This window comes from Sorex fumeus, unplaced genomic scaffold, assembly GCF_029834395.1.
Source record: "Sorex fumeus unplaced genomic scaffold, SorFum_2.1 ptg000207l, whole genome shotgun sequence".
Classification (NCBI taxonomy): Eukaryota; Metazoa; Chordata; class Mammalia; order Eulipotyphla; family Soricidae; genus Sorex; species Sorex fumeus.
In genome coordinates, this window is record NW_026606264.1 from 1,101,205 (window position 1) to 1,123,622 (window position 22,418).

Below are 22,418 nucleotides of genomic sequence, written 5' to 3' on the forward strand. Positions count from 1 at the left end.
GGACCCTACCCCGCTGCCCACCTGCTCACATTATGAGCTGCCGCTGCAGCAGATGCTGACCTGTCTCTGTGAGGTCAATTCTCCCCCATGGATGGAAGGAAGTGCCCCAAATGAGGGTGTGCTATCCCTGAGTGTGCCCGTGCGCTATCCCTGAGTGTGTCCATGTGCTATCCTCATTGTGCCCATGTGCTGTCCTCGAGTGTGCCCATGTGCTGTCCCTGAGTTTGTCTGTGTGCTGTCCCCGAGTGTGTTCAGGTGTTGTCCCTGAGTGTGCCTGTGTCCGGTCCATGAGTGTGTCCAAGCAGTCTCCTAGTGTGCCCGTGTGCTGTCCCCAAGTGTGTCAAGCCAACCCCAGTGTGCCTATGTGCTGTCCCCGAGTGTATCCGTGTGCTGTCATAGAGTGTGTCCGTGTGCTGTCCCCTGTGTGTCTGTGTGCTGTCCCTGAGTGTGTCTGTGTGCTGTCCCCGAGTGTATCTGGGTGCTGTACCCGAATGTGCCTGGGTGTTGTCCCCGAGTGTGTTTGTGTGCTGTCCCCGAGCGTGCCCGTGTACTCTCCCTACTGCACGCTGTTCTGAGTGTGTGCATGTGATCACGGGAAGAACCGAGAGTGAGCTTTACAGTGAAGCCTCCATCTCCTCAGAGGTTCCCTGTCCACAGCAGGGTTTCACTCATCTCCTGGTGACCTTTCTCAAAGCACTTTTCTTGTGGCCACAGGTTTCCAGGTTTGTAATGTAGGTTTACTATATAGTAAAGCGATGATATAAGACTGATAGGACACTCTAGTATATTTATTGAAAAACATACATTTCAGGTTTTCACAATTCTGCACATTTAGTTCCTTGATGCTAGGAGTCAGGAACAAGGCTCTAAATGACATCTACAAAGGTGACCCAGATATTGCTTACTCAGGAGGGTGACCAAGGCCAAGCATCTTTTTCAGCGCATCCTTAAATTCCTTGTTCCGCAGACAATAGATCAACGGATTTATTATTGGAGTGAGGACTGTATAAACGGCAGAGATGAGCTTGTTGGAGCTGCGGGAGTCAATGGCCTTGGGCCGAACATACATGAAGATCATGGCCATATAGAAGATGGTGACCACTGTGAGGTGGGAGGCGCAGGTGGAAAAGGCTTTCCAGCGGCCTGAGGTCGAAGGGATGCGCAGGACAGCCATGGTGATGTGTGCGTAAGACATAATGGTGGAAATAAGGGGAAACACCAGGATGATGAAGGCCAGGATGAAGTCCACCAGCTCTGCGGTGGAGAAGTCTGTGCAGGCCAGTTTGAGGATGGGGGAAATGTCACAGAAAAAGTGGTTCAGGACATAGGAGCCACAGAACGTGGCACTGGAGACAAAATACACCTTGATCATAGAGATGGAGAAGCCACTTGCAAAAGAGAAGAGCACCAGCTGTATGCAGAGTCCCGTGGTCATGATGACTTGGTAGCGCAGTGGGTGGCAGATGGCTACGTAGCGGTCATAGGCCATGGAGGCCAGGAGCACACACTCAGTGCACACCAGGGAACTGAAGAAGTAGAGCTGAGTCATGCAGCCCACGAAGGAGATGCGTTTGCGCTGCAGGAGTAAGCCGTCCAGCATCTTGGGGATGATGTCAGACACATACCAGATCTCCAGGAAAGACATGGCACCCAGGAAGTAGTACATGGGCCTGTGGAGTGCAGTGCTGCTCCAGACGGTGAGGATGATGGCCAGGTTCTCCAGCAGGATGAAGAGGTAGGTGAGCAGGAAGAGGAGGAAGAGCACGTACTGCAGCCAGGGGGCTGTGGGGAAGCCCACCAGGACAAAAGTGCTGACCCTGGTCACATTCTCTCCCTTCATGCTGCTGGTGCCTGGGCCTGGAAGACACCATCGAGAAACGTCCCAGTGTGAGGATCCAGTCACATGATTCAATGATGAGAAATGAGAAGGGTTTGATGAGCCTCAAGGAGAAGTGGGAGAGCCTGCGGGCAGTTCTCACTACCCGGGGCGGGTCACTGGGCCTGTGGGCAGCTTTCACTGCCCAAGTGGTACCTGCTTGTCCTTCCCCAGTGCACAGACAACACACTCCAGGTCTCGTTACTGCCAGACACAAAACAAGTGTCCACAGTGTCGAGACAGTAGAATCATGTCCAGATTCTTCTCACATCACAATGCTCCGAAAGTAGAAATAATACATTATGGAAAAGAAGCCAGCAAGCACACAAAGTCAGCAAACTAAGCAATATACTGATGAGAAACTGGTGGTCAGAGAGGGAATAGAAACCAAAACATTCCTGGAAACAAACGATGAGGGAAACATTAGGTACTGCAACCTCTGAAACAGCATTATGGTGTTATGAGGAAGGTCACGGCAACAGGGAGGCTTGCCAGGAAACAAGAAAAGGCCCCGAAAATTCAACCTCACATCAGTGCTAGTGAGGAAAGGAAATTAGGTAAGGAACAAGAGAAAGAAAGAGGGAAATAATAAAATGAGAGTGAAAATGGATGACATTGAAATATAAACGGTCAATGAAACCAAGAGGTGCTTTTTCTTTAAAGAATAAGCAAGATTGGAATATGCTTGGCAGATTCATGAAGAAGAAAAGGGAAAACTGCAGTCAGCTGGTCCGAGAGGAAAGGGAATGTTAAAACAGACAAACAGAAATACAGAGGGTCACAGGAGCCGACTGGAGAGAGTGCCAGGCAGGGTGTCTGCCTGGGCACAGCTGACCCTGACCACATGGGTGCACCCCCAAAGAGATTCAAGAGTATCACAAGCACTGCTGCTATCGCCCCAATGAAAAAAACGCAATGTCCAAAGATCAGATGATATTACTAGGGTCAACTTCATGCCACAAATTTAGGGTCCGAAGGGAAGATACAGCTTGAGAGTCCCACACCCTCCACCCTGATCTGCAGCAAGTCTCAAGTGGGAACAGACCCATGACAAGCATGAAAGTGGAAACAGTCATTTCAGAAACTGCCTCCAACAGCAACCTGGTTAGGAGCTCAGGTGCAGACAGTTGGAGGGTCGGTGTGTTTTTTCAAACCTTCACAGGGAGCTTAGCTCATTCGGAGGTCGAGAGACAAGATTCCTGCACTCTAGGCCTCTAGAGGATGTGATCCCAGAGCTGCTCAGAGGCCGAAGTTCCCTGGACAGGGACAAGAGGTTCTGGAGGAAGCTCAGCAATCCACACTCAACTGCTCATCCAGAGAAGAAGTGGGATTTTCTAGGGGTTAGTTTTGTTTTTTGGCCACACCTGGTGGTGCTCAGGATCACTCTTGGCTCTGCACTCAGGGTCACTCCAGGCTCATCACTCAGGGTCACTCCTGGCGGGCTCAGAGGGCCATCAGGGGTGTCAAGGATCAAAACTGGGTCAGCCCAGGCAAGACAAGTGCCCTCCCTGTTGTACTGTGTCTCCAGCACCTTAATGGAAATATCCCAGGGATGCAAGAATGGACAGGACTGTGAACACAGAGCAGTGCCTGGGATTGTGGACATGAGCAGCCGCCCAGGACCGTGGACTCAGAGCTGCCGCTCGGGACATGGAGAGAGAGAGAGACACTGTTTAGACAAGCTGGCAGCAGATGTGACCTCAGGCACAGGAGGGATTGGGTGACTCTAAGCTGACACAATGGTCTGTGTCTCCTGGGCAGGGAGCAGAGTCTTGCCTGGACTACCACCGCGGGGAAGCCCAGCACAGGAGAATGCAGACACAGACCCCGAACCCCAGCCAGACGGTCAGCAGCGCTCAGAGCAGAGACAGCGCTGAGCCCTGGACTGTCCATGGGTCTGCTGGGGTGTGTTTGCAGGTCTCAGGCCCGTGCAGGGGACCCATCTGGTTTGGTGCGGGTAGGAAGAGATTCACGTTCTGCATATTGGGCCCTGGTCTGAGCTCCTGTGATGGGCGTTTTGGTCACTGCCTCTGCTCAGCTGGACCTGCACTCTGCCTCCTGCGTCCAGCAGAGGGCGAAGCGGGTCCCAGTGCTCTGGCCTCAATCCTGCCCACACCCCACCAGGCCTGTGAACGGGCCAGGGCTCAGCGCCATCTCTGCCCAGAGTGCTGCTGACCGTTTGGCTGGGATTCAGGGTCTGTGTGCACCCTCCTCTCACATAAAGTCACGCATGCACTATCCCCTTCCTGCCCCGGCCCGAGTCCTGCTTCATCCCCCCCACACAATGGCCTTGTGTCTCCACTCAGTGCTGCCCCACCACCAGCGGAACCCCATGTGCCCCCCACCTTGGCAACATGGCTCCGCCGACGTGGGGTTCAGGTTCTCGTCTCCTGAGCATTGAACCCCGGCCTAATGCAGCCAAATGCCCCCCCTGGCGGCTCCATCTACACCCAGTGCCCTCCTCTCCCAGCCCTGACCAGTCACCCTAGCACTGACCCAGGCGTCCCCTCACACGCAGGCTTGGGGTCATACTGTGAGAGTTGGCGGGAGGGCCCGGGTAGGATGAACCCCCCGGAGCCGGCCCTGGTAAGGAGCTCGGGGCAGCTGGGGCCCAAGCATGCCTGGGTCACTTTCTGCACATCCCTACGGCAAGATTGGGCCCGGGTCTGGCCGGGCAATGAGCCCAACAACCCGGAGAAGAGACCCCAGACACCCACTTGCCTTTTCTGGCTTGAGCTGGCGGCCATTTTGCAGAGCCAGAGAGGACCACTGTCCTTCTGAGGGCAACACGCTACTGCCTGGGACATAGGCGGCTTGTGGGTGCAGGACCTTGATTCCTCCAGCTCTGCTCTGGGGCCAGGTGGGGCCTTGGGTCCGGCTGGCTGGGAGACTGTGCTGCTCTCACAGTTGGGGGCAGCTCAGGGCACTGACTGGTGGAGGCTCCATCCTGGCCTCGCTCATGAGGGCGGAGGGCTAAGGGAACAATCCACCCATCTTGACCCCGCAGAGCCCCCGACAGGACACTGTTTCCTCACCTGTAGGGGTTGGGATAGTGGAGTCGGCAGGTGGACAGAGGTGCCCTGGGCATCGGGAGATGTCCTGCCCGGCCCTGCTCCACGCTCTGTTTAGGGACAGAAGGGGCAGTGGCCCTCTGGAAAGTGCTCTCACGGCCATTGCTGGGCAGCAGCATGGACACAGGCAGGGAGCCCTACCCACAGCCCCCCACAGGGTTAGAGATGGGCGAGGGGCAGACACGTCCAGCAGCAGGTGTTGCGAGTGTGGGTGGGGTCAGGTGTAGGGATGGTTGGGGGTGTGGTGTGGGGAGTTGACGGGGGCCCAACCTTGTGGCTGATGGATGTGCTGTGCTCTCCCCGTCCAGCCGGTCACCTGCCGCTGGCCATCAGGCCATCAGAGCAACCCCTTCCTGCATTGGCAGCGCCGTCCCTGGGACACCAGCTCCGTGGCTTTCCTGTGTGAGGGGACCAGGGAGCTCTGTCCTGCTGCACCGGTCTCAAGTCAGGGGCTGTCCGGCCCTGCAGAGAGCCACAGCTGGTTTAAAGCCGGTGCTAGGGACGCAAAGCACTTGGCGACCTGCCCGCTGAGCTCGGAGGGACTCAGGGGCCCAATTACCTCACTCAGAGAAGGCTGTGACTCAGCCACGGCTGCCTGTCCACTGAGACGAGCCCTCAGCCACGGCCGCCTGTCCACTGAGACGGGCCCTCAGCCACGGCCACTGTCGACTGAGATGGGCCCATAACCCATGGCCACTGTCCACTGAGATGGGCCCTCACATCCTATGACTACTGTCCACTTAGACAAGCCTCCACAGTCCATCAGTAACTGTCTATTGAGACGGACCCTCAAAGTCTTACAAATATGGGACCAGACAGCCCTTAAGCCACTGTGCATCAGACGAACCCACATATTCCGTCAGCCACCTGTCCACTAAGATGGCCCGAGGTTGCCCTTCACCTGCTTGTCCAGTCAAATGGGCCCTCACAACTCAGCCACCATCTGTCTACATGAGGGCTGCATCCAGATGTGCCCAGAGCCATATTCTGGGCTGGTCTCAAACATGACTGCTCCAAACACGTGTGACCCTCCTGCTGTCTCAGGGATAGGAGTGGAGCGAGTGACCCTCTACTGGCTGGCTGTCCTGGAGTTTTTGGTGTCAGAGTGACACAGTGGGGGGTGGGGTCAGGCATGGCACAGTCTCAGCAGAGCAGAAGGACACATTGAGAAGCACATGAGGGTCCTGGTCATACAGGAAGTTCAGTACTGGACCCAGCCCTGCTGCCCACCTGCTCACATCATGAGCTGCTGCTGTAGAAATTGCTGACTGGCATCTACAGGGTCAGTTTTCCCACATGGATGGAAGGAAGTGCCCCAAATGAGGGTGTGCTGTCTCTGAGGGTGCCCCTGTGCTGTCCCCAGTGTGCCTGTGTGCTGTCCCTAAGTGTGTCTGTGTGCTGTCCCCTAGTTTTTCAGATGCTGTCCCCAAGTGTGCCCGCGTGCTGTCCCTAAGTGTGTCCAAGCTGACCTTGAGTGTGCCTATGTGCTGTCCCTGAGTGTGTCCGTGTGCTGTCATAGAGTGTGTTTGTGTGCTGTTCCCTGTGTGTCCATGTGCTGCCCCCAAGTGTGTCCGTAGGCTGTCCCCGGGTAATTCCGTATGATGTTCCTGAGTGTATCTGGGTGCTATGCCCGAATGTGCCTGGGTGCTATCCTAGAGTGTGTTTGTGTGCTGTACCCAAGTGTACCTGTGTGCTCTCCCTACTACACGCTGTTCTGAGTATGCGCGTGTGATCACAGGAACTGAGAGTGAGCTTTACAAATGAAGCCTCCATCTCCTCAGAGGTTCCCTGTCCACAGCAGGTTTCACTCATCTCCTGGTGACCTTTCTCAAAGCACTTTTTTTGTGATTGTAGGTTTCCAGGTTTGTAATGTAGGTTTACTGATAAAGATAGTAAGCCAATGATATCAGACTGATAGGACACTCCAGTACATTTATTTAAAAACATAAATTTCAGGTTTTCACAATTCTGCACATTCAGTTGCCTGATGCTAGGAGTCAGGAGCAAGGCTCTAAGTAACATCTACAAAGGTGACCCAGGTATTGCTTACTCAGGAGGGTGACCAAGGCCAAGCATCTTTTTCAGTGCATCCTTAAATTCCTTGTTCCGCAGACAATAGATCAACGGGTTTATAATTGGGGTAAGGACAGTATAAACGGCAGAGATGAGCTTGTTGGAGCTGCGGGTATCAATGGCCTTGGGCCGAACATACATGAAGATCATGGCCATATAGAAGATGGTGACGACCGTGAGGTGGGACGCGCAGGTGGAGAAGGCTTTCCAGCGGCCTGAAGCCGAGGGGATGCGCAGGACGGCCAGGGTGATGTGTGCGTAGGACAGAATGGTCGCGATAAGGGGAAACACCAGGATGATGAAGCCCAGGATGAAGTCCACCAGCTCTGCGGTGGAGAAGTCTGTGCAGGCCAGTTTGAGGATGGGGGAAATGTCACAGAAAAAGTGGTTCAGGACATTGGAGCCACAGAACGTGGCACTGGAGATAAAATACACCTTGATCATAGAGATGGAGAAACCGCTTGCGAAAGAGAAGAGCACCAGCTGTATGCAGAGTCCCGTGGTCATGATGACTTGGTAGCGTAGTGGGTGGCAGATGGCCACGTAGCGGTCATAGGCCATGGAGGAGAGGAGCACGCACTCAGTGCCCACCAGGGAGATGAAGAAGTAGAGCTGAATCATGCAGCCCACGAAGGAGATGCATTTGCGCTGCAGGAGGAAACCGTCCAGCATCTTGGGGATGATGTCAGACACGTACCAGATCTCCAGGAAAGACATGGAACCCAAGAAGTAGTACATGGGCCTATGGAGTGCAGTGCTGCTCCAGATGGTGAGGATGATGGCCATGTTCTCCAGCCAGATGAAGAGGTAGGTGAGCAGGAAGAGGAAGAAGAGCACGTACTGCAGCCGGGGAGCTGTAGGGAAGCCCAGCAGGATGAACGTGCTGACCCTGGTCACATTTTCTCCCTTCATGCTGCTGGTGGCCGGGCCTGGAAGACACCATCGAGAGAATGTCCCAGTGTAAGGACGACCCAGTCCCAGTCACACGACTCAATGATGAAAAAATGAGAAGGGCTGGATGAGCCTCAAGAAGTGGGAGAGCCTGTGGGCAGCTCTCACTGCCCGGGGCGGGGTCACTGGGCCTGTGGGCAGCTCTCATTGCCCAAGTGGTACCTGCTTGTCCTTCCCCAGTGCACAGACAATACACTCCAGGTCTCGTTACTGTCACACACAAAACAAGTGTCCACAGTGTCGAGACAGTAGAAATCATGTCCAGATTCTTCTCACATCACAATGCTCCGAATGTAGAAGAAATACATTATGGAAAGGAAGCCGGCAAGCACACAAAGTCAGCAAACTAAGCAATATACTGATGAGAAACTGGTGTGTCAGAGAGGGAATAGAAACCTAAACATTCCCGGAAACAAACGATGAGGGAAACATTTATTATCAGAATCTCTGGAGCAGCATAACGGTGCTATGAGGAAGATCATGGCAATAGGGCGGCTCACCAGGAAACAAGAAAGGCTCTGACAATCCAACTTCACATCAATTCCAGTGAGGAAAACAAGTTAGGTAAGGAACAAGAAAAAGAAAGAGGGAAATAAATAAGAGTGAAAATCAATGACATTGAAATATAAAAGGTCAATGAAACCAAGAGGTGTTTTTTCTTTAAAGAATAAGCAAGATTGGAATATCCTTGAAGAATATATCCAGATTCATGAAGTTGAAAAGGGAAAACTGGAGTCAGCTGGTCCTAGAGGAAAGGGGATGTAAAAACAGACAAACAGAAATACAGAGGGTCACAGGAGCGAGCTGGAGAAAGAGAGTGCCGGGCAGGGTGTCTGCCAGGCACGTAGCAGACCCTGACCACATGGGAGCACCCCAAAGAGATTCAAGTGTATCACAAGCACTGTTGCTATCGCCCCAAAGAAAAACGCAATATCCAATGTCAGATGATATTACTAGGGTCAACTTCATGCCACAAATTGAGGGTCTGAAGGGAAGATACAGCTTGAGAGTTCCACTCCCTCCGACCTTATCTGGAGCAAGTCCCATGTTGGAACAGACCCGTGACAAGCATGAAAGTGGAAACAGTCATTTTAGAAACTGCCTCCAACAGCAGCCTGGCCAGGAGCTCAGGTGCAGACAGTTGGAGGGTCGGTGCGTTGTTTCAAACCTTCACAGGGAGCTCAGCTTGTCCTGAGGCCGAGAGACAAGATTCCCTCATTCTAGGCCTCCAGAGGATGTGGCCCCAGAGCCGCTCAGAGACCAAAGCCCCCTGGACAGGGACCAGAGGTCCTGGAGGAAGCTCAGCAAGCCATGCTCAACAGCTCATCCAGAGAAGAAGTGGGATTTTCTAGGGGTCAGATTTGAGTTTTAGCCACACCAGGTGGTGCTCAGGATCACTCTTGGCTCTCCACTCAGGGTCACTCCAGGCTCATCACTTAGGGCCACTCCTGGCGGGCTCAGAGCACCATCAGAGGTATCAGGGATCAATCCTGGGTCAGCCTCGGCCAAGGCAAGTGCCCTCCCTGCTGCACTATGTCTCCAGCACCTCAATGGACATATCCCAGGGATGCAAGAATGGACAGAGAGCAGCCTCCTGGGACCATGGACTTGAGCAGCCGCCCAGGACTGTGGACTCAGAGCTGCGTCCCAGGACATGGAGAGAGAGAGACACTGTTTAGACAAGCTGGCGGCAGACGTGACCTCAGGCACAGGAGGGATTGGGTGGCTCTAAGCTGACACAATGGTCTCTGTCTCCTGGGCATGGAGCAGAGTCTTGCCTGGACCACCACCGTGGGGGAAGCCCAGCACAGGAGGACGCACACAGACCCCGAACTCCAGCCAGATGATCAGCAGCGCTCAGAGCAGAGGCAGCGCTGAGTCCTGGCCTGTCCATGGGCTTGGTGGGTGTGCGCGGGTCTCAGGCAAGTGCAGGGGACGCGCCAGGTGGGGTGCAGGCAGGAGGAGGCTTGCGCTCTCTAGTTTGGGACCTGGTCTGAGCGCCTGTGATGGGCACAGTGGTCACTGCCTCTGCTCAGCTGGACCTGTGCTCTGCCTCCTGCGTCCAGCAGAGGGCGAGGCTTGTCCCCTGCTCTGGCCGAAATCCTGTCCACACCCCAGCAGGCGGGTCCTCTCCTCTTGTCTCATCCCGCCCACATCGGGCTAGGCTCCTGCACAGGCCAGAGCTCAGTGCCATCTATGCCCTGAGCGCTGCTGACCGTTTGACTGGGATTCGGGGTCTGTGCGTCCTGCTCTTACACAAAGTCACATATGTCTCATCCCCCTCCTTGCCCAGCCCGAGTCCTGCTTCATCCCCCCACACCTGGGCCTTGTCTGTCCACTCAGTGGTGCCCCAGCCCTATCTGAGCCCCATGTGTCCCCTACCTTGGCAGCTCCGGCTAGGCTCAGCCGACCTGGGGTTCAGGTTTTCGTCTCCTAAGCATTGGCCCCTTGGCCCCCCTCAGCAGAACGCCCTCCCTGGCGACTCCATCTACACCCAGTGCCCCTCCTCTCCCAGCCCTGATCGGTCACCCCGGCACTAGTCCAGGTGTCCCCTCACACGCAGGCTCGGGCTCATACTGTGAGAGTTGGCGGGCGGAGAGGTGGGTCTGAGGAGCCCCATGAGCCAGCCCTGGTATATGCGCTCAGGGCAGCTGGGGCCCAAGCCTGCCCGGGTCACTTTCTGCACATCCCTATGGCAGGAGTGGGCTGGGTAGGCTGGGCAGTGAACTCAGAAACCCGAAGAAGAGACCCAAGATGCACACTTGCCTTTTCTGGCTTGAGCCAGTGAGTACCACTTTCTTGGCAGAGCCAGTGAGTACCACTGTCCTTCTGAGGGCAACACGCTGCTGCCCAGGACATAGGTGGCTTAGAGGTGCAGGACCCTGATTCCTCCTCCTCTGCTATGGGGCCAGGTGGGGCCTCAGGGTCGGGCTGGCTGGGAGAGTGGCTGCTCTCATGGCACGACCAGTGGGCACCCCATCAGAGGCTCCCTCCCGGCCTCCCTCATGAGGGCGGAGGGTCTAAGGGAACAATCCACCCACCTTGACCCTGCAGAATCCCCGACAGGGAGGACACTGTGTCCCCACCTGGGGGTTTTAGAAAGTGGAATCAGCAGGTGGACAGAGGTGCCCTGGGCATCGGGAGATGTCCCCTCCCGGCTCTGCCCTGCTGCCTGGATAGGGACAGGCGGGGCAGTGGCCCTCTGGAAAGTGCCTCTCATGGCCATTGCTGGGCAGCAGCATGGATACAGGCAGGGAACCTGACCCACAGCCCCCCAAAGAGTCAGTGAGCGGGCGAGGGCAGACACGTCCAGCAGCAGGTGCTGTGACCGTGGGTGGGGTCGAGTGTGGGGATAGTTGGGGGTGCAGTGTGGGGGGTTGGCGGGGTTCCAACCTTGTGGCTGGCGGATGTGCTGTGCTCTCCCGGTCTTGCCTGTCGCCTGCCACCGACCCTCAAGCCATCAAAGCAGCCTCCTCCTGTACTGGCCGTGCCGTCCCCAGGAGCACCTGCTCGGTGGCTGTCCTGTGTGAGGGGGCCGGGGAGCTCTGTCCTGCTGCACCGGTCTCAGTGTCCCAGGGGTGACCAGCCCTGCTCAGTGCCGCTGCTGGTTTAAAGCTGGTGCCAGGGACGCAAAGCACTTGGCGACCTGCCCGCTGAGCTTGGAGGGACTCAGGGGCCCAATTACCTCACTCAGAGAAGGCTGTGACTCAGCCATGGCCGCCTGTCCACTGAGATGGGCCCTCAGCCCACAGCCGCTGTCTATTGAGATGGGCCCTCAGCCCATGGCCACTGTCCACTGAGATGGGTCCTCACATCCCATGTCTACTGTCCACTTGGACAAGCCTTCACAGTCCATCAGTACTGTCCATTGAGACGGACCCTCAAAGCCTTACAAATATGGGGCCACACAGCCTTTAAGCCACTTGTGCATCAGATGAACCCACATACTCTGTCAGTCACCTGTCCACTAAGATGGCCCCACGTAGCCCTTCACCTGCTTGTCCAGTCAAATGGGTCCCCAAATACCAGCCACCTGTTCACATGGGGGCTGCATCAGGGGTGCCCAGAGCCAGATTCTGGGCTAGTCTCATGTGTGACTGCTCCAAACACGTGTGACCTCCTGGCTGTTTCAGGGACAGGAGTGGAGTGAGTGATCCTCTACTGGCTGGCTGTCCTGGTGTTTTCAGTGTCGCAGTGACACAGTTGGGGGGTCGGGCATGGCACAGTCTCAGCAGAGCAGAAGGACACATTGAGAAGCACCCGAGTGTGCTGGTCAGACAGGAAGGTCAGTGCTGGACCCAGCCCTGCTGCCTACCGCTCACATCATGAGCTGCTGCTGCAGAAGTTGCTAACCGTGGTCTACGGGGTCAGTTCTCCCACATGGCCGGAAAGAAGTGCCCCAAATCAGGGTATACCGTCCCCGAGGGTGTCCATGTTCTGTCCCCAAGTGTGCCCCTTGGTGCTGTCCCCAGGGTGCCCGTGTGCTGTCCCTGAATGTGTCCGTGTGCTATTCCCTAGTTATTCAGGTGCTGTCCCTGAGTGTGCCTTTGTGCTGTCCCGGAGTGTGTCCAAACTGTCCCCGCGTCTGTCCAAGCTGTCCCCAAGTGTGCCTGAGTGCTGTCCCCGAGTGTGTCCAAGCTGATCCCGAGTGTGCCTATGTGCTGTCCCTGAGTGTGTACGTGTGCTGTCATAGAGTGTGTCCATGTGCTGTCCCCTGTGTGTCCATATGCTATCCCCAGTGTGTCCGTTTGCTGTCCCCGAGTGTATCTGGGTGCTGTTCCCGAATGTGCCTGGGTGTTGTCCCTGAATGTGTTTGTGTGCTGTCCCCGAGCATGCCCGTGTACTCTCCCTACTGCACGCTGTTCTAAGTGCGTGCGTGTGATCACGGGAACTGAGAGTGAGCATTACAATGAAGCCTCCATCTCTCAGAGGTTTCCGGTCCACAGCAGGGTTTCACTATCTCCTGGGGACCTTTCTCAAAGCACTTTTTTTTTTGTGGCCACAGGTTTCCAGGTTTGTAACGGAGGTTTACTGATAACGTTAGTAAGCTGATGATATCAGACTGATAGGACTCTACAGTACATTTATTTAAAAACATATATTTCAGGTTTTCACAATTTTGCACATTCAGTAGCCTGATGCTAGGAGTCAGGAACAAGATTCTAAGTGACCTCTACAAAGGTGACCCAGGTATTGCTTACTCAGGAGGGTGACCAAGGCCAAGCATCTTTTTCAGTGCATCCTTAAATTCCTTGTTCCGCAGACAATAGATCAATGGGTTTATAATTGGGGTAAGGACAGTATAAATGGCAGAGATGAGCTTGTTGGAGCTGCGGGAGTCAATGGCCTTGGGTCGTACATACATGAAGATCATGGCCATATAGAAGATGGTGACCACCGTGAGGTGGGAGGCGCAGGTGGAAAAGGCTTTCCAGCGGCCTGAGGCTGAGGGGATGCGCAGGACAGCCATGGTGATGTGTGCGTAGGACAGAATGGTCGCGATAAGGGGAAACACCAGGATGATGAACCCCAGGATGAAGTCCACCAGTTCTGCAGTGGAGAAGTCTGTGCAGGCCAGTTTGAGGATGGGGGAAATGTCACAGAAAAAGTGGTTCAGGACATTGGAGCCACAGAACGTGGCACTGGAGATAAAATACACCTTGATCACAGAGACAGAGAAGCCACTTGCGAAAGAGAAGAGCACCAGCTGTATGCAGAGCCCCGTGGTCATGATGACTTGGTAGCGCAGTGGGTGGCAGATGGCCACGTAGCGATCGTAGGCCATGCAGGCCAGGAGCACACACTCAGTGCACACCAGGGAGATGAAGAAGTAGAGCTGAGTCATGCAGCCCACGAAGGAGATGCGCTTGCGCTGCAGGAGGAAACCGTCCAGCATCTTGGGGATGATGTCAGACACGTACCAGATCTCTAGGAAAGACATGGCACCCAGGAAGTAGTACATGGGCCTGTGGAGAGCAGTGCTGCTCCAGACGGTGAGGATGATGGCCAGGTTCTCCAGCCAGATGAAGAGATAGGTGAGCAGAAAGAGGAGGAAGAGCGCGTACTGCAGCCGGGGGGCCGTGGGGAAGCCCAGCAGGATGAACGTGCTGACCCTGGTCACATTCTCTCCCTTCATGCTGCTGGTGGCCGGGCCTGGAAGACACCATCGAGAGAATGTCGCAGTGTAAGGACGACCCAGTCCCAGTCACACAACTCAATGATGAAAAATGAGAAGGACTGGATGAGCCTCAAGGAGAAGTGGGAGAGCCTTCGGGCAGCTCTCACTGCCCGGGGCAGGGTCACTGGGCCTGTGGGCAGCTCTCACTGCCCGGGGCAGGGTCACTGGGCCTGTGGGCAGCTCTCATTGCTCAAGTGGTACCTGCTTGTCCTTCCCCAGTGCACAGACAACACACTCCAGGTCTCGTTACTGTCACACACAAAACAAGTGTCCACAGTGTCGAGACAGTAGAAATCATGTCCAGATTCTTCTCACATCACAATGCTCCGAATGTAGAAGAAATACATTATGGAAAGGAAGCCGGCAAGCACACAAAGTCATCAAACTGAGCAATATACTGATGAGAAACTGGTGTGTCAGAGAGGGATTAGAAACCTAAACATTCCCGGAAACAAACGATGAGGGAAACATTTGTTACCGGAACCTCTGGAGCAGCATAACGGTGCTATGAGGAAGGTCACGGCAACAGGGAGGCTCAACAGGAAATAAGAAAGGCCCTGACAATCCAACCTCACATCAATTGCAGCGGGGAAAACAAGTTAGGTAAGGAACAAGAGAAAGAAAGAGGGAAATAATAAAACGAGAGTGAAAATCAATGCCATTGAAATACAGAAGGTCAATGAAACCAGGAGGTGTTTTTTCTTTAAAGAATAAGCAAGATTGGAATATCCTTGGCAGATTCATGAAGATGAAAAGGGAAAACTGCAGTCAGCTGGTCTGAGAGGAAAGGGGATGTAAAAACAGACAAACAGAAATACAGAGGGTCACAGGAGCTGGCTGGAGAGAGAGTGCCAGGCAGGGTGTCTGCCTGGGCACAGCTGACCCTGACCACAAGGGAACACCCCCAGAGAGACTCAGGAGTATCACAAGTACTGCTGCTATCGCCCCAAAGAAAAACGCAATGTTCAAAGATCAGATGATATTACTAGGGCCAACTTCATGCCACGAATTGAGGGTCTGAAGGGAAGATACAGCTTGAGAGTCCCACACCCTCCGGCCCTATCCGGAGCAAGTTGCCAGTTGGAATAGACCCATGACAAACATGAAAGTGGAAACAGTCATTTCAGAAACTGCTTCAACAGCAACCTGGTGAGGAGCTCAGGTGCAGACAGTTGGAGGGTCGTTGCATTGTTTCAAACCTTCACAGGGAGCTCAGTTCGTCCTGAGGCTGAGAGACAAGATTTTCACACTCTAGGCCGCCAGAGGATGTGGCCCCAAAGCCGCTCAGAGGCCAAAGCCCCCTGGACAGGGACCAGAGGTTCCTGGAGAAAACTCAGCAAGCCATGCTCAACAGCTCATCCAGAGATGAAGTGGGATTTTCTAGGGGTTAGTTTTGGTTTTTGGCCACACCTGGTGGTGCTCAGGGTCACTCCAGGCTCTTCACTCAGGGTCACTCCTGGTGGGCTCAGAGGACAATCAGAGGTATTAGGGTTCAGTCCTGGGTCAGCCCCGGCCAAGGCAAGTGCCCTCCCTCCTGTATATGTCTCTGGCACCTCAATGAAAATATCCCAGAGATGCGAGAATGGACCGAGAGCAGCCTCCTGGGTCAGTGGACTCGAGCAGCCGCCCAGGACTGTGGACTCAGAGCTGCCGTCCGGGACATGGAGAGAGAGAGACACTGTTTAGACAAGCTGGAGGCAGACGTGACCTCAAGCACAGGAGGGATTGGGTAGTTCTAAGCTGATGCAATGTCCTGCGTCTCCTGGGCAGGGAGCAGTCTTTTCTGGACCACCACCGTGGGGAAGCCCAGCACAAGAGGGCACAGACACAGACCCCGAACCCTAGCCAAGACGATCAGCAGCGCTAGGAGCAGAGACGGTGCTGAGACCTGGCCTGTCCATGGGCCTGGTGGGGTGTGTTTGTGGGACTCAGGCCAGTGCAGGGGACCTGTCTGGTGGGGTGCAGGCAGGAGAAGGCTTGCGCTCGCTAGTTTAGGCCCTAGTCTGAGCTCCTGTGATGGGCGCAGTGGTCACTGCCTCTGCTCAGCTGAACCTGCGCTCTGCCTCCTGTGTCCAGCAGAGGGCGAGTAGGGTCCCCTGCTCTGGCATCAATCCTGTCCACACCCCACCAGTCCGGTCCCCTGCTCTTGCTTCATCCTGCCCACACCCCACCAGGCCCGTGCACAGACCACGGCTCAGCATAGTGTCTGCCCCAAGCGCTGCTGACCTTTTGGCTGGGATTTGGGGTCTGTGTCTGCGTCCTCCTCTCACACAAAGTCACATATGCCCCATCCCCCTCCTTGCCCAGCCCAAGTCCCGCTTCATCCCCCCACACATGGGCCTTGTCTATCCACTCAGTGCTGTCCCACCCCCATCTGAACCCCATGTGTCCCCTGCCTTGGCAGCCCCGTCTCAGCCACCATGGGGTTCAGGTACTCGCCTCCTGAACATTGACCCCCTGGCCCCCTAAGCAGAATGCCCATCCCGGGGGCTCCATCTACACCCAGTGCCCTCCTCTCCCAGCTCTGACCCACCACCCCGGCACTGGCTCAGGTGTCCCCTCACATGCAGGCTCAGGGTCATACTGTGAGATTTGCCTGGTGTGTGGGGGGGAGGCGGGTCTGAGGAGCCCCCGGAACGGCCCTGGCACATGGGCTCGGGGCAGCTGGGCCCCAAGCCTGCCTCGGTCACTTTCTGCACATCCCTATGGCAGGATTGGCCCGGGTAGGATGGGCAATGAGCCCAGAAGCCCGGAGGATAGACCCCAGATGCCCACTTGCCTTTTCTGGCTTGTGCCAGAGGCCGCTCGGCAGAGCCAGTGAGCACCACTGTCCTTCTGAGAGCAACACGCTGCTGCCCGGGACATAGGCGGCTTGGGGATGCAGGACCCCGATTCCTCCTGCTCTGCTATGGGACCAGGTAGGGCCTCAGGGTCGGGCTGGCTGGGAGAGTGGCTGCTCTCACGGTTGGGGACAGCACAGGGCACTGACCGGTGGGCATCCCATCAGAGGCTCCCTCATGGCCTCACTCGTGAGGGTGGAGGGTCTAAGGGAACAATCCACCCACCTCGACCCCGCAGATCTCCTGACGGGGAAGACACTGTGTCCCCACCTGGGGGAGTTGGGAAAGTGGAGTTGGCAGGTGGACAGAGGGGACAGAGGTGTCCTGGGCATCAGGAGATGTCCTCGCCTGGCCCTGCCCTGCTGCCTGGCTAGGGCCAGGCTGGACAGTGGCCCTCTGGAAAGTGTCTCTCACGGCCATTGCTGGGCAGCAGTGTGGACACAAGCAGGGAGCCCGACCCACAGTCCCCCACAGTGAGCGGGCGAGGGCAGACACTTCCAGCAGCAGGTGCTGCGATCGTGGGTGGGGTCGGGTGTGGAGATAGTTGGGGGTGCGGTTTGGGGGGTGGGCGGGGGTCCAACCTTGTGGCTGGCGGATGTGCTGTGCTCTCCCGGTCCTGCTCGTTGCCTGCCTCCGGCCCCTAGGCCATCAGAGCAGCCTCTTCCTGCACCGGCCAAGCCATCCCCAGGAGCACCTGCTTGGTGTCTGTCCTGTGTGAGGGGGCCGGGAGCTCTGTCCTGTTGCACCGGTCTCAGTGTCCCAAGGGGTGCCCAGCCCTGTAGAGAGCCACAGCTGGTTTAAAGCTGGTGCCAGGGACGCAAAACCCTTGGCAACCTGCCCGCTGAGCTCGGAGGGACTCAGGAGCCCAATTACCTCACTCAGAGAAGGCTGTGACTCAGCCATGGCCGCCTGTCCACTGAGACGGGCCCTCAGCCCACAGCCACTGTCTACTTAGATGGGCCCTCAGCCCATGGCCATTGTCCACTGAGATGGGCCCTCACATCCCATGACTACTGTCCACTTAGATAAGTCTTCACAGTCCATCAGTCACTGTCTATTGAGACGGACCCTCAAAGCCTTACAAATATGGGAACACAAGTCTTTAAGTCACTTGTTCATCAGACGAGCCCACATACCCCGTCAGCCAACTGTCCACTAAGATGGCCCCAGGTAGCCCGTCACCTTCCTGTCCAGTCAAATGGGCCCCCAAATCCCAGCCACCTGTTCACATGGGGGCTGCATCAGGGGTGCCCAGAGCCAGATTGTGGCTAGTCTCATGTGTGACCAAACACGTGTGACCTCCTGGCTGTTTCAGGGACAGGAGTGGAGCGAGTGATCCTCTACTGGCTCACTGTCCTGGAGTTTTCAGTGTCACAGTGACACAGTTTGGGGGTCGGACATGGAACAGTCTCAGCAGAGCAGAAGGACACATTGAGAAGTACCTGAGTGTGCTGGTCAGTCAGAAAGGTCAGTGCTGGACCCAGCCCTGCTGCCTACTGCTCACATCATGAGCTGCTGCTGCAGAATTTGCTGACCGTGATCTACGGGGTCAGTTCTCCCACATGGCTGGAAGGAAGTGCCCCAAATCATGATGTGCTGTTCCTGAGGGTGCCCGTGTGCTATCCCCAAGTGTGCCCCTGTGCTGTCCTCAGTATGCCCATGTGCTGTACTTGAGTGTGCTCATATGCTGTACCTGAGTGTGTCCAAGCTGTCCCCGAGTGTGCCCATGTGCTGTCCCAGATTGTGTCCATGTGCTGTCCCTGAGTCTTGCAGTGTGCATCCCAAAGTATGTCCGTGTGCTGTCCCCGTGTGCCTGTGTGTTCTCCTTGAATGTGTCTCTTTTCTGTCCCCAAGTGTGCCTGTGTGCTGTCCCCAGTGTGTCTGTGTGCTGTCCCCAAGTGAGCCTGTGTACTGTCCTCGAGTGTGTTCATGTGTTGTCCGGAATGTGTCCAAGCTGTCCCCTAGTGTGCCCATGCGCTGTCCCTGAGAGTGTCTGTGTTCTATCCCCGAGTGTGTCCAAGCTGTCCCCGAGTGTGCCCATGTACTGTCCCTTGGTGTGCCCATGTGCTGTCCCCAAATTCTCCAAGCTGTCCCTGAGTGTGTCTGTATGCTGACCCCGAGTGTGTTCTTATGCTGTTCCCGAGTGTGTCCGTGCTGTTCCCGACTGTGCCTGTGAGCTGTCCCCGGGTGTGTCCGTGTGCTTTCCCTGAGAGTGTCCAAGCTGTCCCCAAGTGTGCCCATGTGCTGTCCCCGAGTGTGCCCATGCGCTGTCCCCAAATTCTACAAGATGTCTCCGAGTGTGTCTGTTTGCTGTCCCCGAGTGTGTTCATTTGCTGCCCCTGAGTGTGTCCGTGTGCTTTCCCTGAGTGTGTCCAAGCTGTCCCCAAGTGTGCCTATGTGCTGTCCCCGAGTGTGTCCGTGTGTTGTCCCGAGTGTGGTTGTATGCTGTCCCCGAGTGTGTCTGTGTGCTGTCCCCGAGTGTGTCCGTGTGTTGTCCCGAGTGTGGTTGTATGCTGTCCCCGAGTGTGTCTGTGTGCTGTCCCGAGTGTGTCCAAGCTGTCCCCAAGTGTGCCTATGTGCTGTACCCGAGTGTGTCCGTGTGCTGTCCCCGAGTGTGGTTGTGTGCTGTCCCCAAGTGTGTCTGTGTGCTGTCCCTGAGTGTGCCTGTGTGCTGTGCCCAAGTGCGTCCGTGTGCTGTCCCCAAGTGTTCTCGTGTGCTGTCCCTACAGCGTGTGATCACTGGAACTGAGAGTGAACTTTACGATGAAGCCTCCATCTCCTCAGAGGTTCCCTGTTCACAGCAGGGTTTCACTCATCTCCTGGTGACCTATCTCAAAGCACTTTTTTTGTGACCACAGGTTTCCAGGTTTGTAATGTAGGTTTACTGATAAAGATAGTAAGCCAATGATATCAGACTGATAGGACACTGCCAGTACATTTATTTAAAAACACATATTTCAGGTTTTCATGATTCTGCATATTCAGTTCCATGATGCTAGTAGTCAGGACCCTCTGTGCAGAAGCAAGGCTCTCGCGGACATTTTAAAGGTGACCCGGGTATTGCTTACTCAGGAGGGTGGCTGAGGCCAAGCATCTTTTTCAGTGCATCCTTAAATTCCTTGTTCCGCAGACAGTAGAGCAAGGGGTTAATTATTGGGGTGAGGAAAGTATAAACAGCAGAGATGAGTTTGTTGGAGCTGCGGGTGTCAATGGCCTTGGGCCGCACATACATGAACATCAAGGCCATATAGAAGATGGTGACCACTGTGAGGTGGGAGGCGCAAGTGGAGAAGGCTTTCCAGCGGCCCAAGCCTGAGGGGATGCGCAGGACGGCCAGGGTGATGTGTGCGTAGGACAGAATGGTCGCGATAAGGGGAAACACCAGGATGATGAAAGCCAGGATGAAGTCCACCAACTCTGCGGTGGAGAAGTCTGTGCAGGCCAGTTTGAGGATGGGGGAAATGTCACAAAAAAAGTGGTTCAGGACATTGGAGCCACAGAACGTGGCACTGGAGATAAAATACACCTTGATCACAGAGATGGAGAAGCCACTTGTGAAAGAGAAGAGCACAAGCTGTATGCAGAGCCCCGTGGTCATGATGACTTGGTAGCGCAGTGGGTGGCAGATGGCCACGTAGCGGTCATAGGCCATGGAGGCCAGGAGCACGCATTCAGTGCACCCCAGGGAACTGAAGAAGTAGAGCTGAGTCATGCAGCCCACGAAGGAGATGCGTTTGCGCTGCAGGAGTAAGCCGTCCAGCATCTTGGGGATAATGTTACACACATACCAGATCTCGATGGTGGACATGGCACCCAGGAAGTAGTACATGGGCCTGTGGAGTGTGGTACTGCTCCAGACGGTGAGGATAATGGCCAGGTTCTCCAGCAGGATGAAGAGGTAGGTGAGCAGAAAGAGGAGGAAGAGCGCGTACTGCAGCTGGGGGGCTGTGGGGAAGCCCAGCAGGATGAACGTGCTGACTCTGGTCACATTCTCTCCCTTCATGCTGCTGGTGGCTGGGCCTGGAAGACACCATCGAGAGAACGTCCCAGTGTGAGGACCCAGTCACACGACTCGACAATGAGAAATGAGAAGCGCTGGATGAGCCTCATGGAGAAGTGCGATAACCACGGTCACATGCCAGAGGATAGCTCTCACTGTCCAAGACGGGGTCACTGGGCCTGTGGGCAGCTCAACACACTCCAGATCTCGTTACTGTCACACACAAAACAAGTGTCCACAGTGTCAAGACAGTAGAAATCATGTCAGATTCTTCTCACACCACAGTGCTCTGAAGGTAGAAGAAATACATTATGGAAGGGAAGCCGGGAAGCACACAAAGTCAACAACTAAGCAATATATTGTCGAGAAACTGGTGCGACAGAGAGGAAATAGACACCAAAAAATTCCTGGAAACAAACGATGAGGGAAACACTAGTTACCAGATCCTCCGGAGCAGCATTATGTTGCTATGAGGAAGGTCACGGCAACAGGGAGGCCACCAGGAAACAAGAAAAGTCCCCGACAATACAACCTCACATCAGTGCCAGTGTGGAAAGAAATCAGGTAAAGAACAAGAGAAGGAAAGAGGGAAATAACAAAAATGAGGGCAGAAATCAACAACATCAAAATACAAAAGGTCAATGAAACCAAGAGTTGTTTCTTCTTTAAATAATAAGCAGACCCTCTGGGTCTGCCCCCCAGCCGGCAACTGAACCCCAACTCGCCCAGCTTCCTGGTCAGGGCACCCTGCCTTCTGCCACCTGCTTCCAGCATCTCCATCTTGCTCCCCATGTGTGTCAACTTCCCTGTGAGTGCCCCTGACCCTGGAGCCTGCGCCCAGGTCCAGCATCCAGTGGGCCACCAGGGGGTGTGGTTTCCCCAGAAGGAGCATGGCCTCCACATCAGGCGAGTGGCTCCAACAGAAGGGCTGTGGTCTCCACAGAAGGGGCCATGGCCTCTAGGGGTCACAGTTATTTTCCCCTTTCCCAGATCTCTGGACTCACATTCAATCCCTAATAACTAATTCTGTGGAGAACTCCCTGGCTATCTCAAGCACATTAGTCCAAAATGTCCACTAACCTATTCCAATTGTACCATAATATCGTGAACACAAGTCTATTCCAATTTCACCAAAATATCGATGAACACAAGAAACTGTACAATCCCAATATAAAAGAACACACCTCTGAACCTTCGCTAGAGGCCACACATAAGGCACAGAGAAATACCTGAGAGGAAGGACGTAATCTTGAAGGGGGAAAATGTGACCACTATCAAATGAGCTCATCCAGAAGCCTTTTTTGCAATAAGAGGGAACAGTACTAGTGAACTGAAAGGTCCCACCTCCACACAACCACAACAACATGAGAAACAGCGCAAATTCCCACCACTAGGAGATGATGAAGAAAACAGTCCAGAGGCCTCAACG

General features: G+C 55.1%; 4 protein-coding genes across 4 annotated transcripts; all 4 read right to left on the reverse strand.

Annotated features, from left to right (window-relative positions):
- Nucleotides 1–901: 901 nt before the first annotated feature.
- Nucleotides 902–1,840, reverse strand: LOC130017660 (olfactory receptor 6B2-like). The gene has a single exon (XM_056108383.1). It carries the CDS (start codon nucleotides 1,838–1,840, stop codon nucleotides 902–904), a length of 939 nt encoding a protein of 312 aa, XP_055964358.1.
- Nucleotides 1,841–6,993: 5,153 nt separating this feature from the next.
- On the reverse strand, nucleotides 6,994–7,932 carry LOC130017657 (olfactory receptor 6B2-like). The gene has a single exon (XM_056108379.1). The coding sequence runs from the start codon at nucleotides 7,930–7,932 to the stop codon at nucleotides 6,994–6,996; it is 939 nt and encodes a 312-aa protein (XP_055964354.1).
- Nucleotides 7,933–13,168: 5,236 nt separating this feature from the next.
- Nucleotides 13,169–14,107, reverse strand: LOC130017659 (olfactory receptor 6B2-like). The gene has a single exon (XM_056108382.1). The coding sequence runs from the start codon at nucleotides 14,105–14,107 to the stop codon at nucleotides 13,169–13,171; it is 939 nt and encodes a 312-aa protein (XP_055964357.1).
- A 5,946-nt stretch (nucleotides 14,108–20,053) lies between these two features.
- LOC130017661 (olfactory receptor 6B2-like) lies at nucleotides 20,054–20,992 on the reverse strand. Its single transcript, XM_056108384.1, has one exon. The coding sequence runs from the start codon at nucleotides 20,990–20,992 to the stop codon at nucleotides 20,054–20,056; it is 939 nt and encodes a 312-aa protein (XP_055964359.1).
- Nucleotides 20,993–22,418: the final 1,426 nt, after the last annotated feature.

Excerpts from the sequence above, each read along its gene's own strand:
- LOC130017660 (XM_056108383.1), bottom strand. The coding sequence starts at position 1,840 with ATGAAGGGAGAGAATGTGACCAGGGTCAGCACTTTTGTCCTGGTGGGC.
- LOC130017657 (XM_056108379.1), bottom strand. The coding sequence starts at position 7,932 with ATGAAGGGAGAAAATGTGACCAGGGTCAGCACGTTCATCCTGCTGGGC.
- LOC130017659 (XM_056108382.1), bottom strand. The coding sequence starts at position 14,107 with ATGAAGGGAGAGAATGTGACCAGGGTCAGCACGTTCATCCTGCTGGGC.
- LOC130017661 (XM_056108384.1), bottom strand. The coding sequence starts at position 20,992 with ATGAAGGGAGAGAATGTGACCAGAGTCAGCACGTTCATCCTGCTGGGC.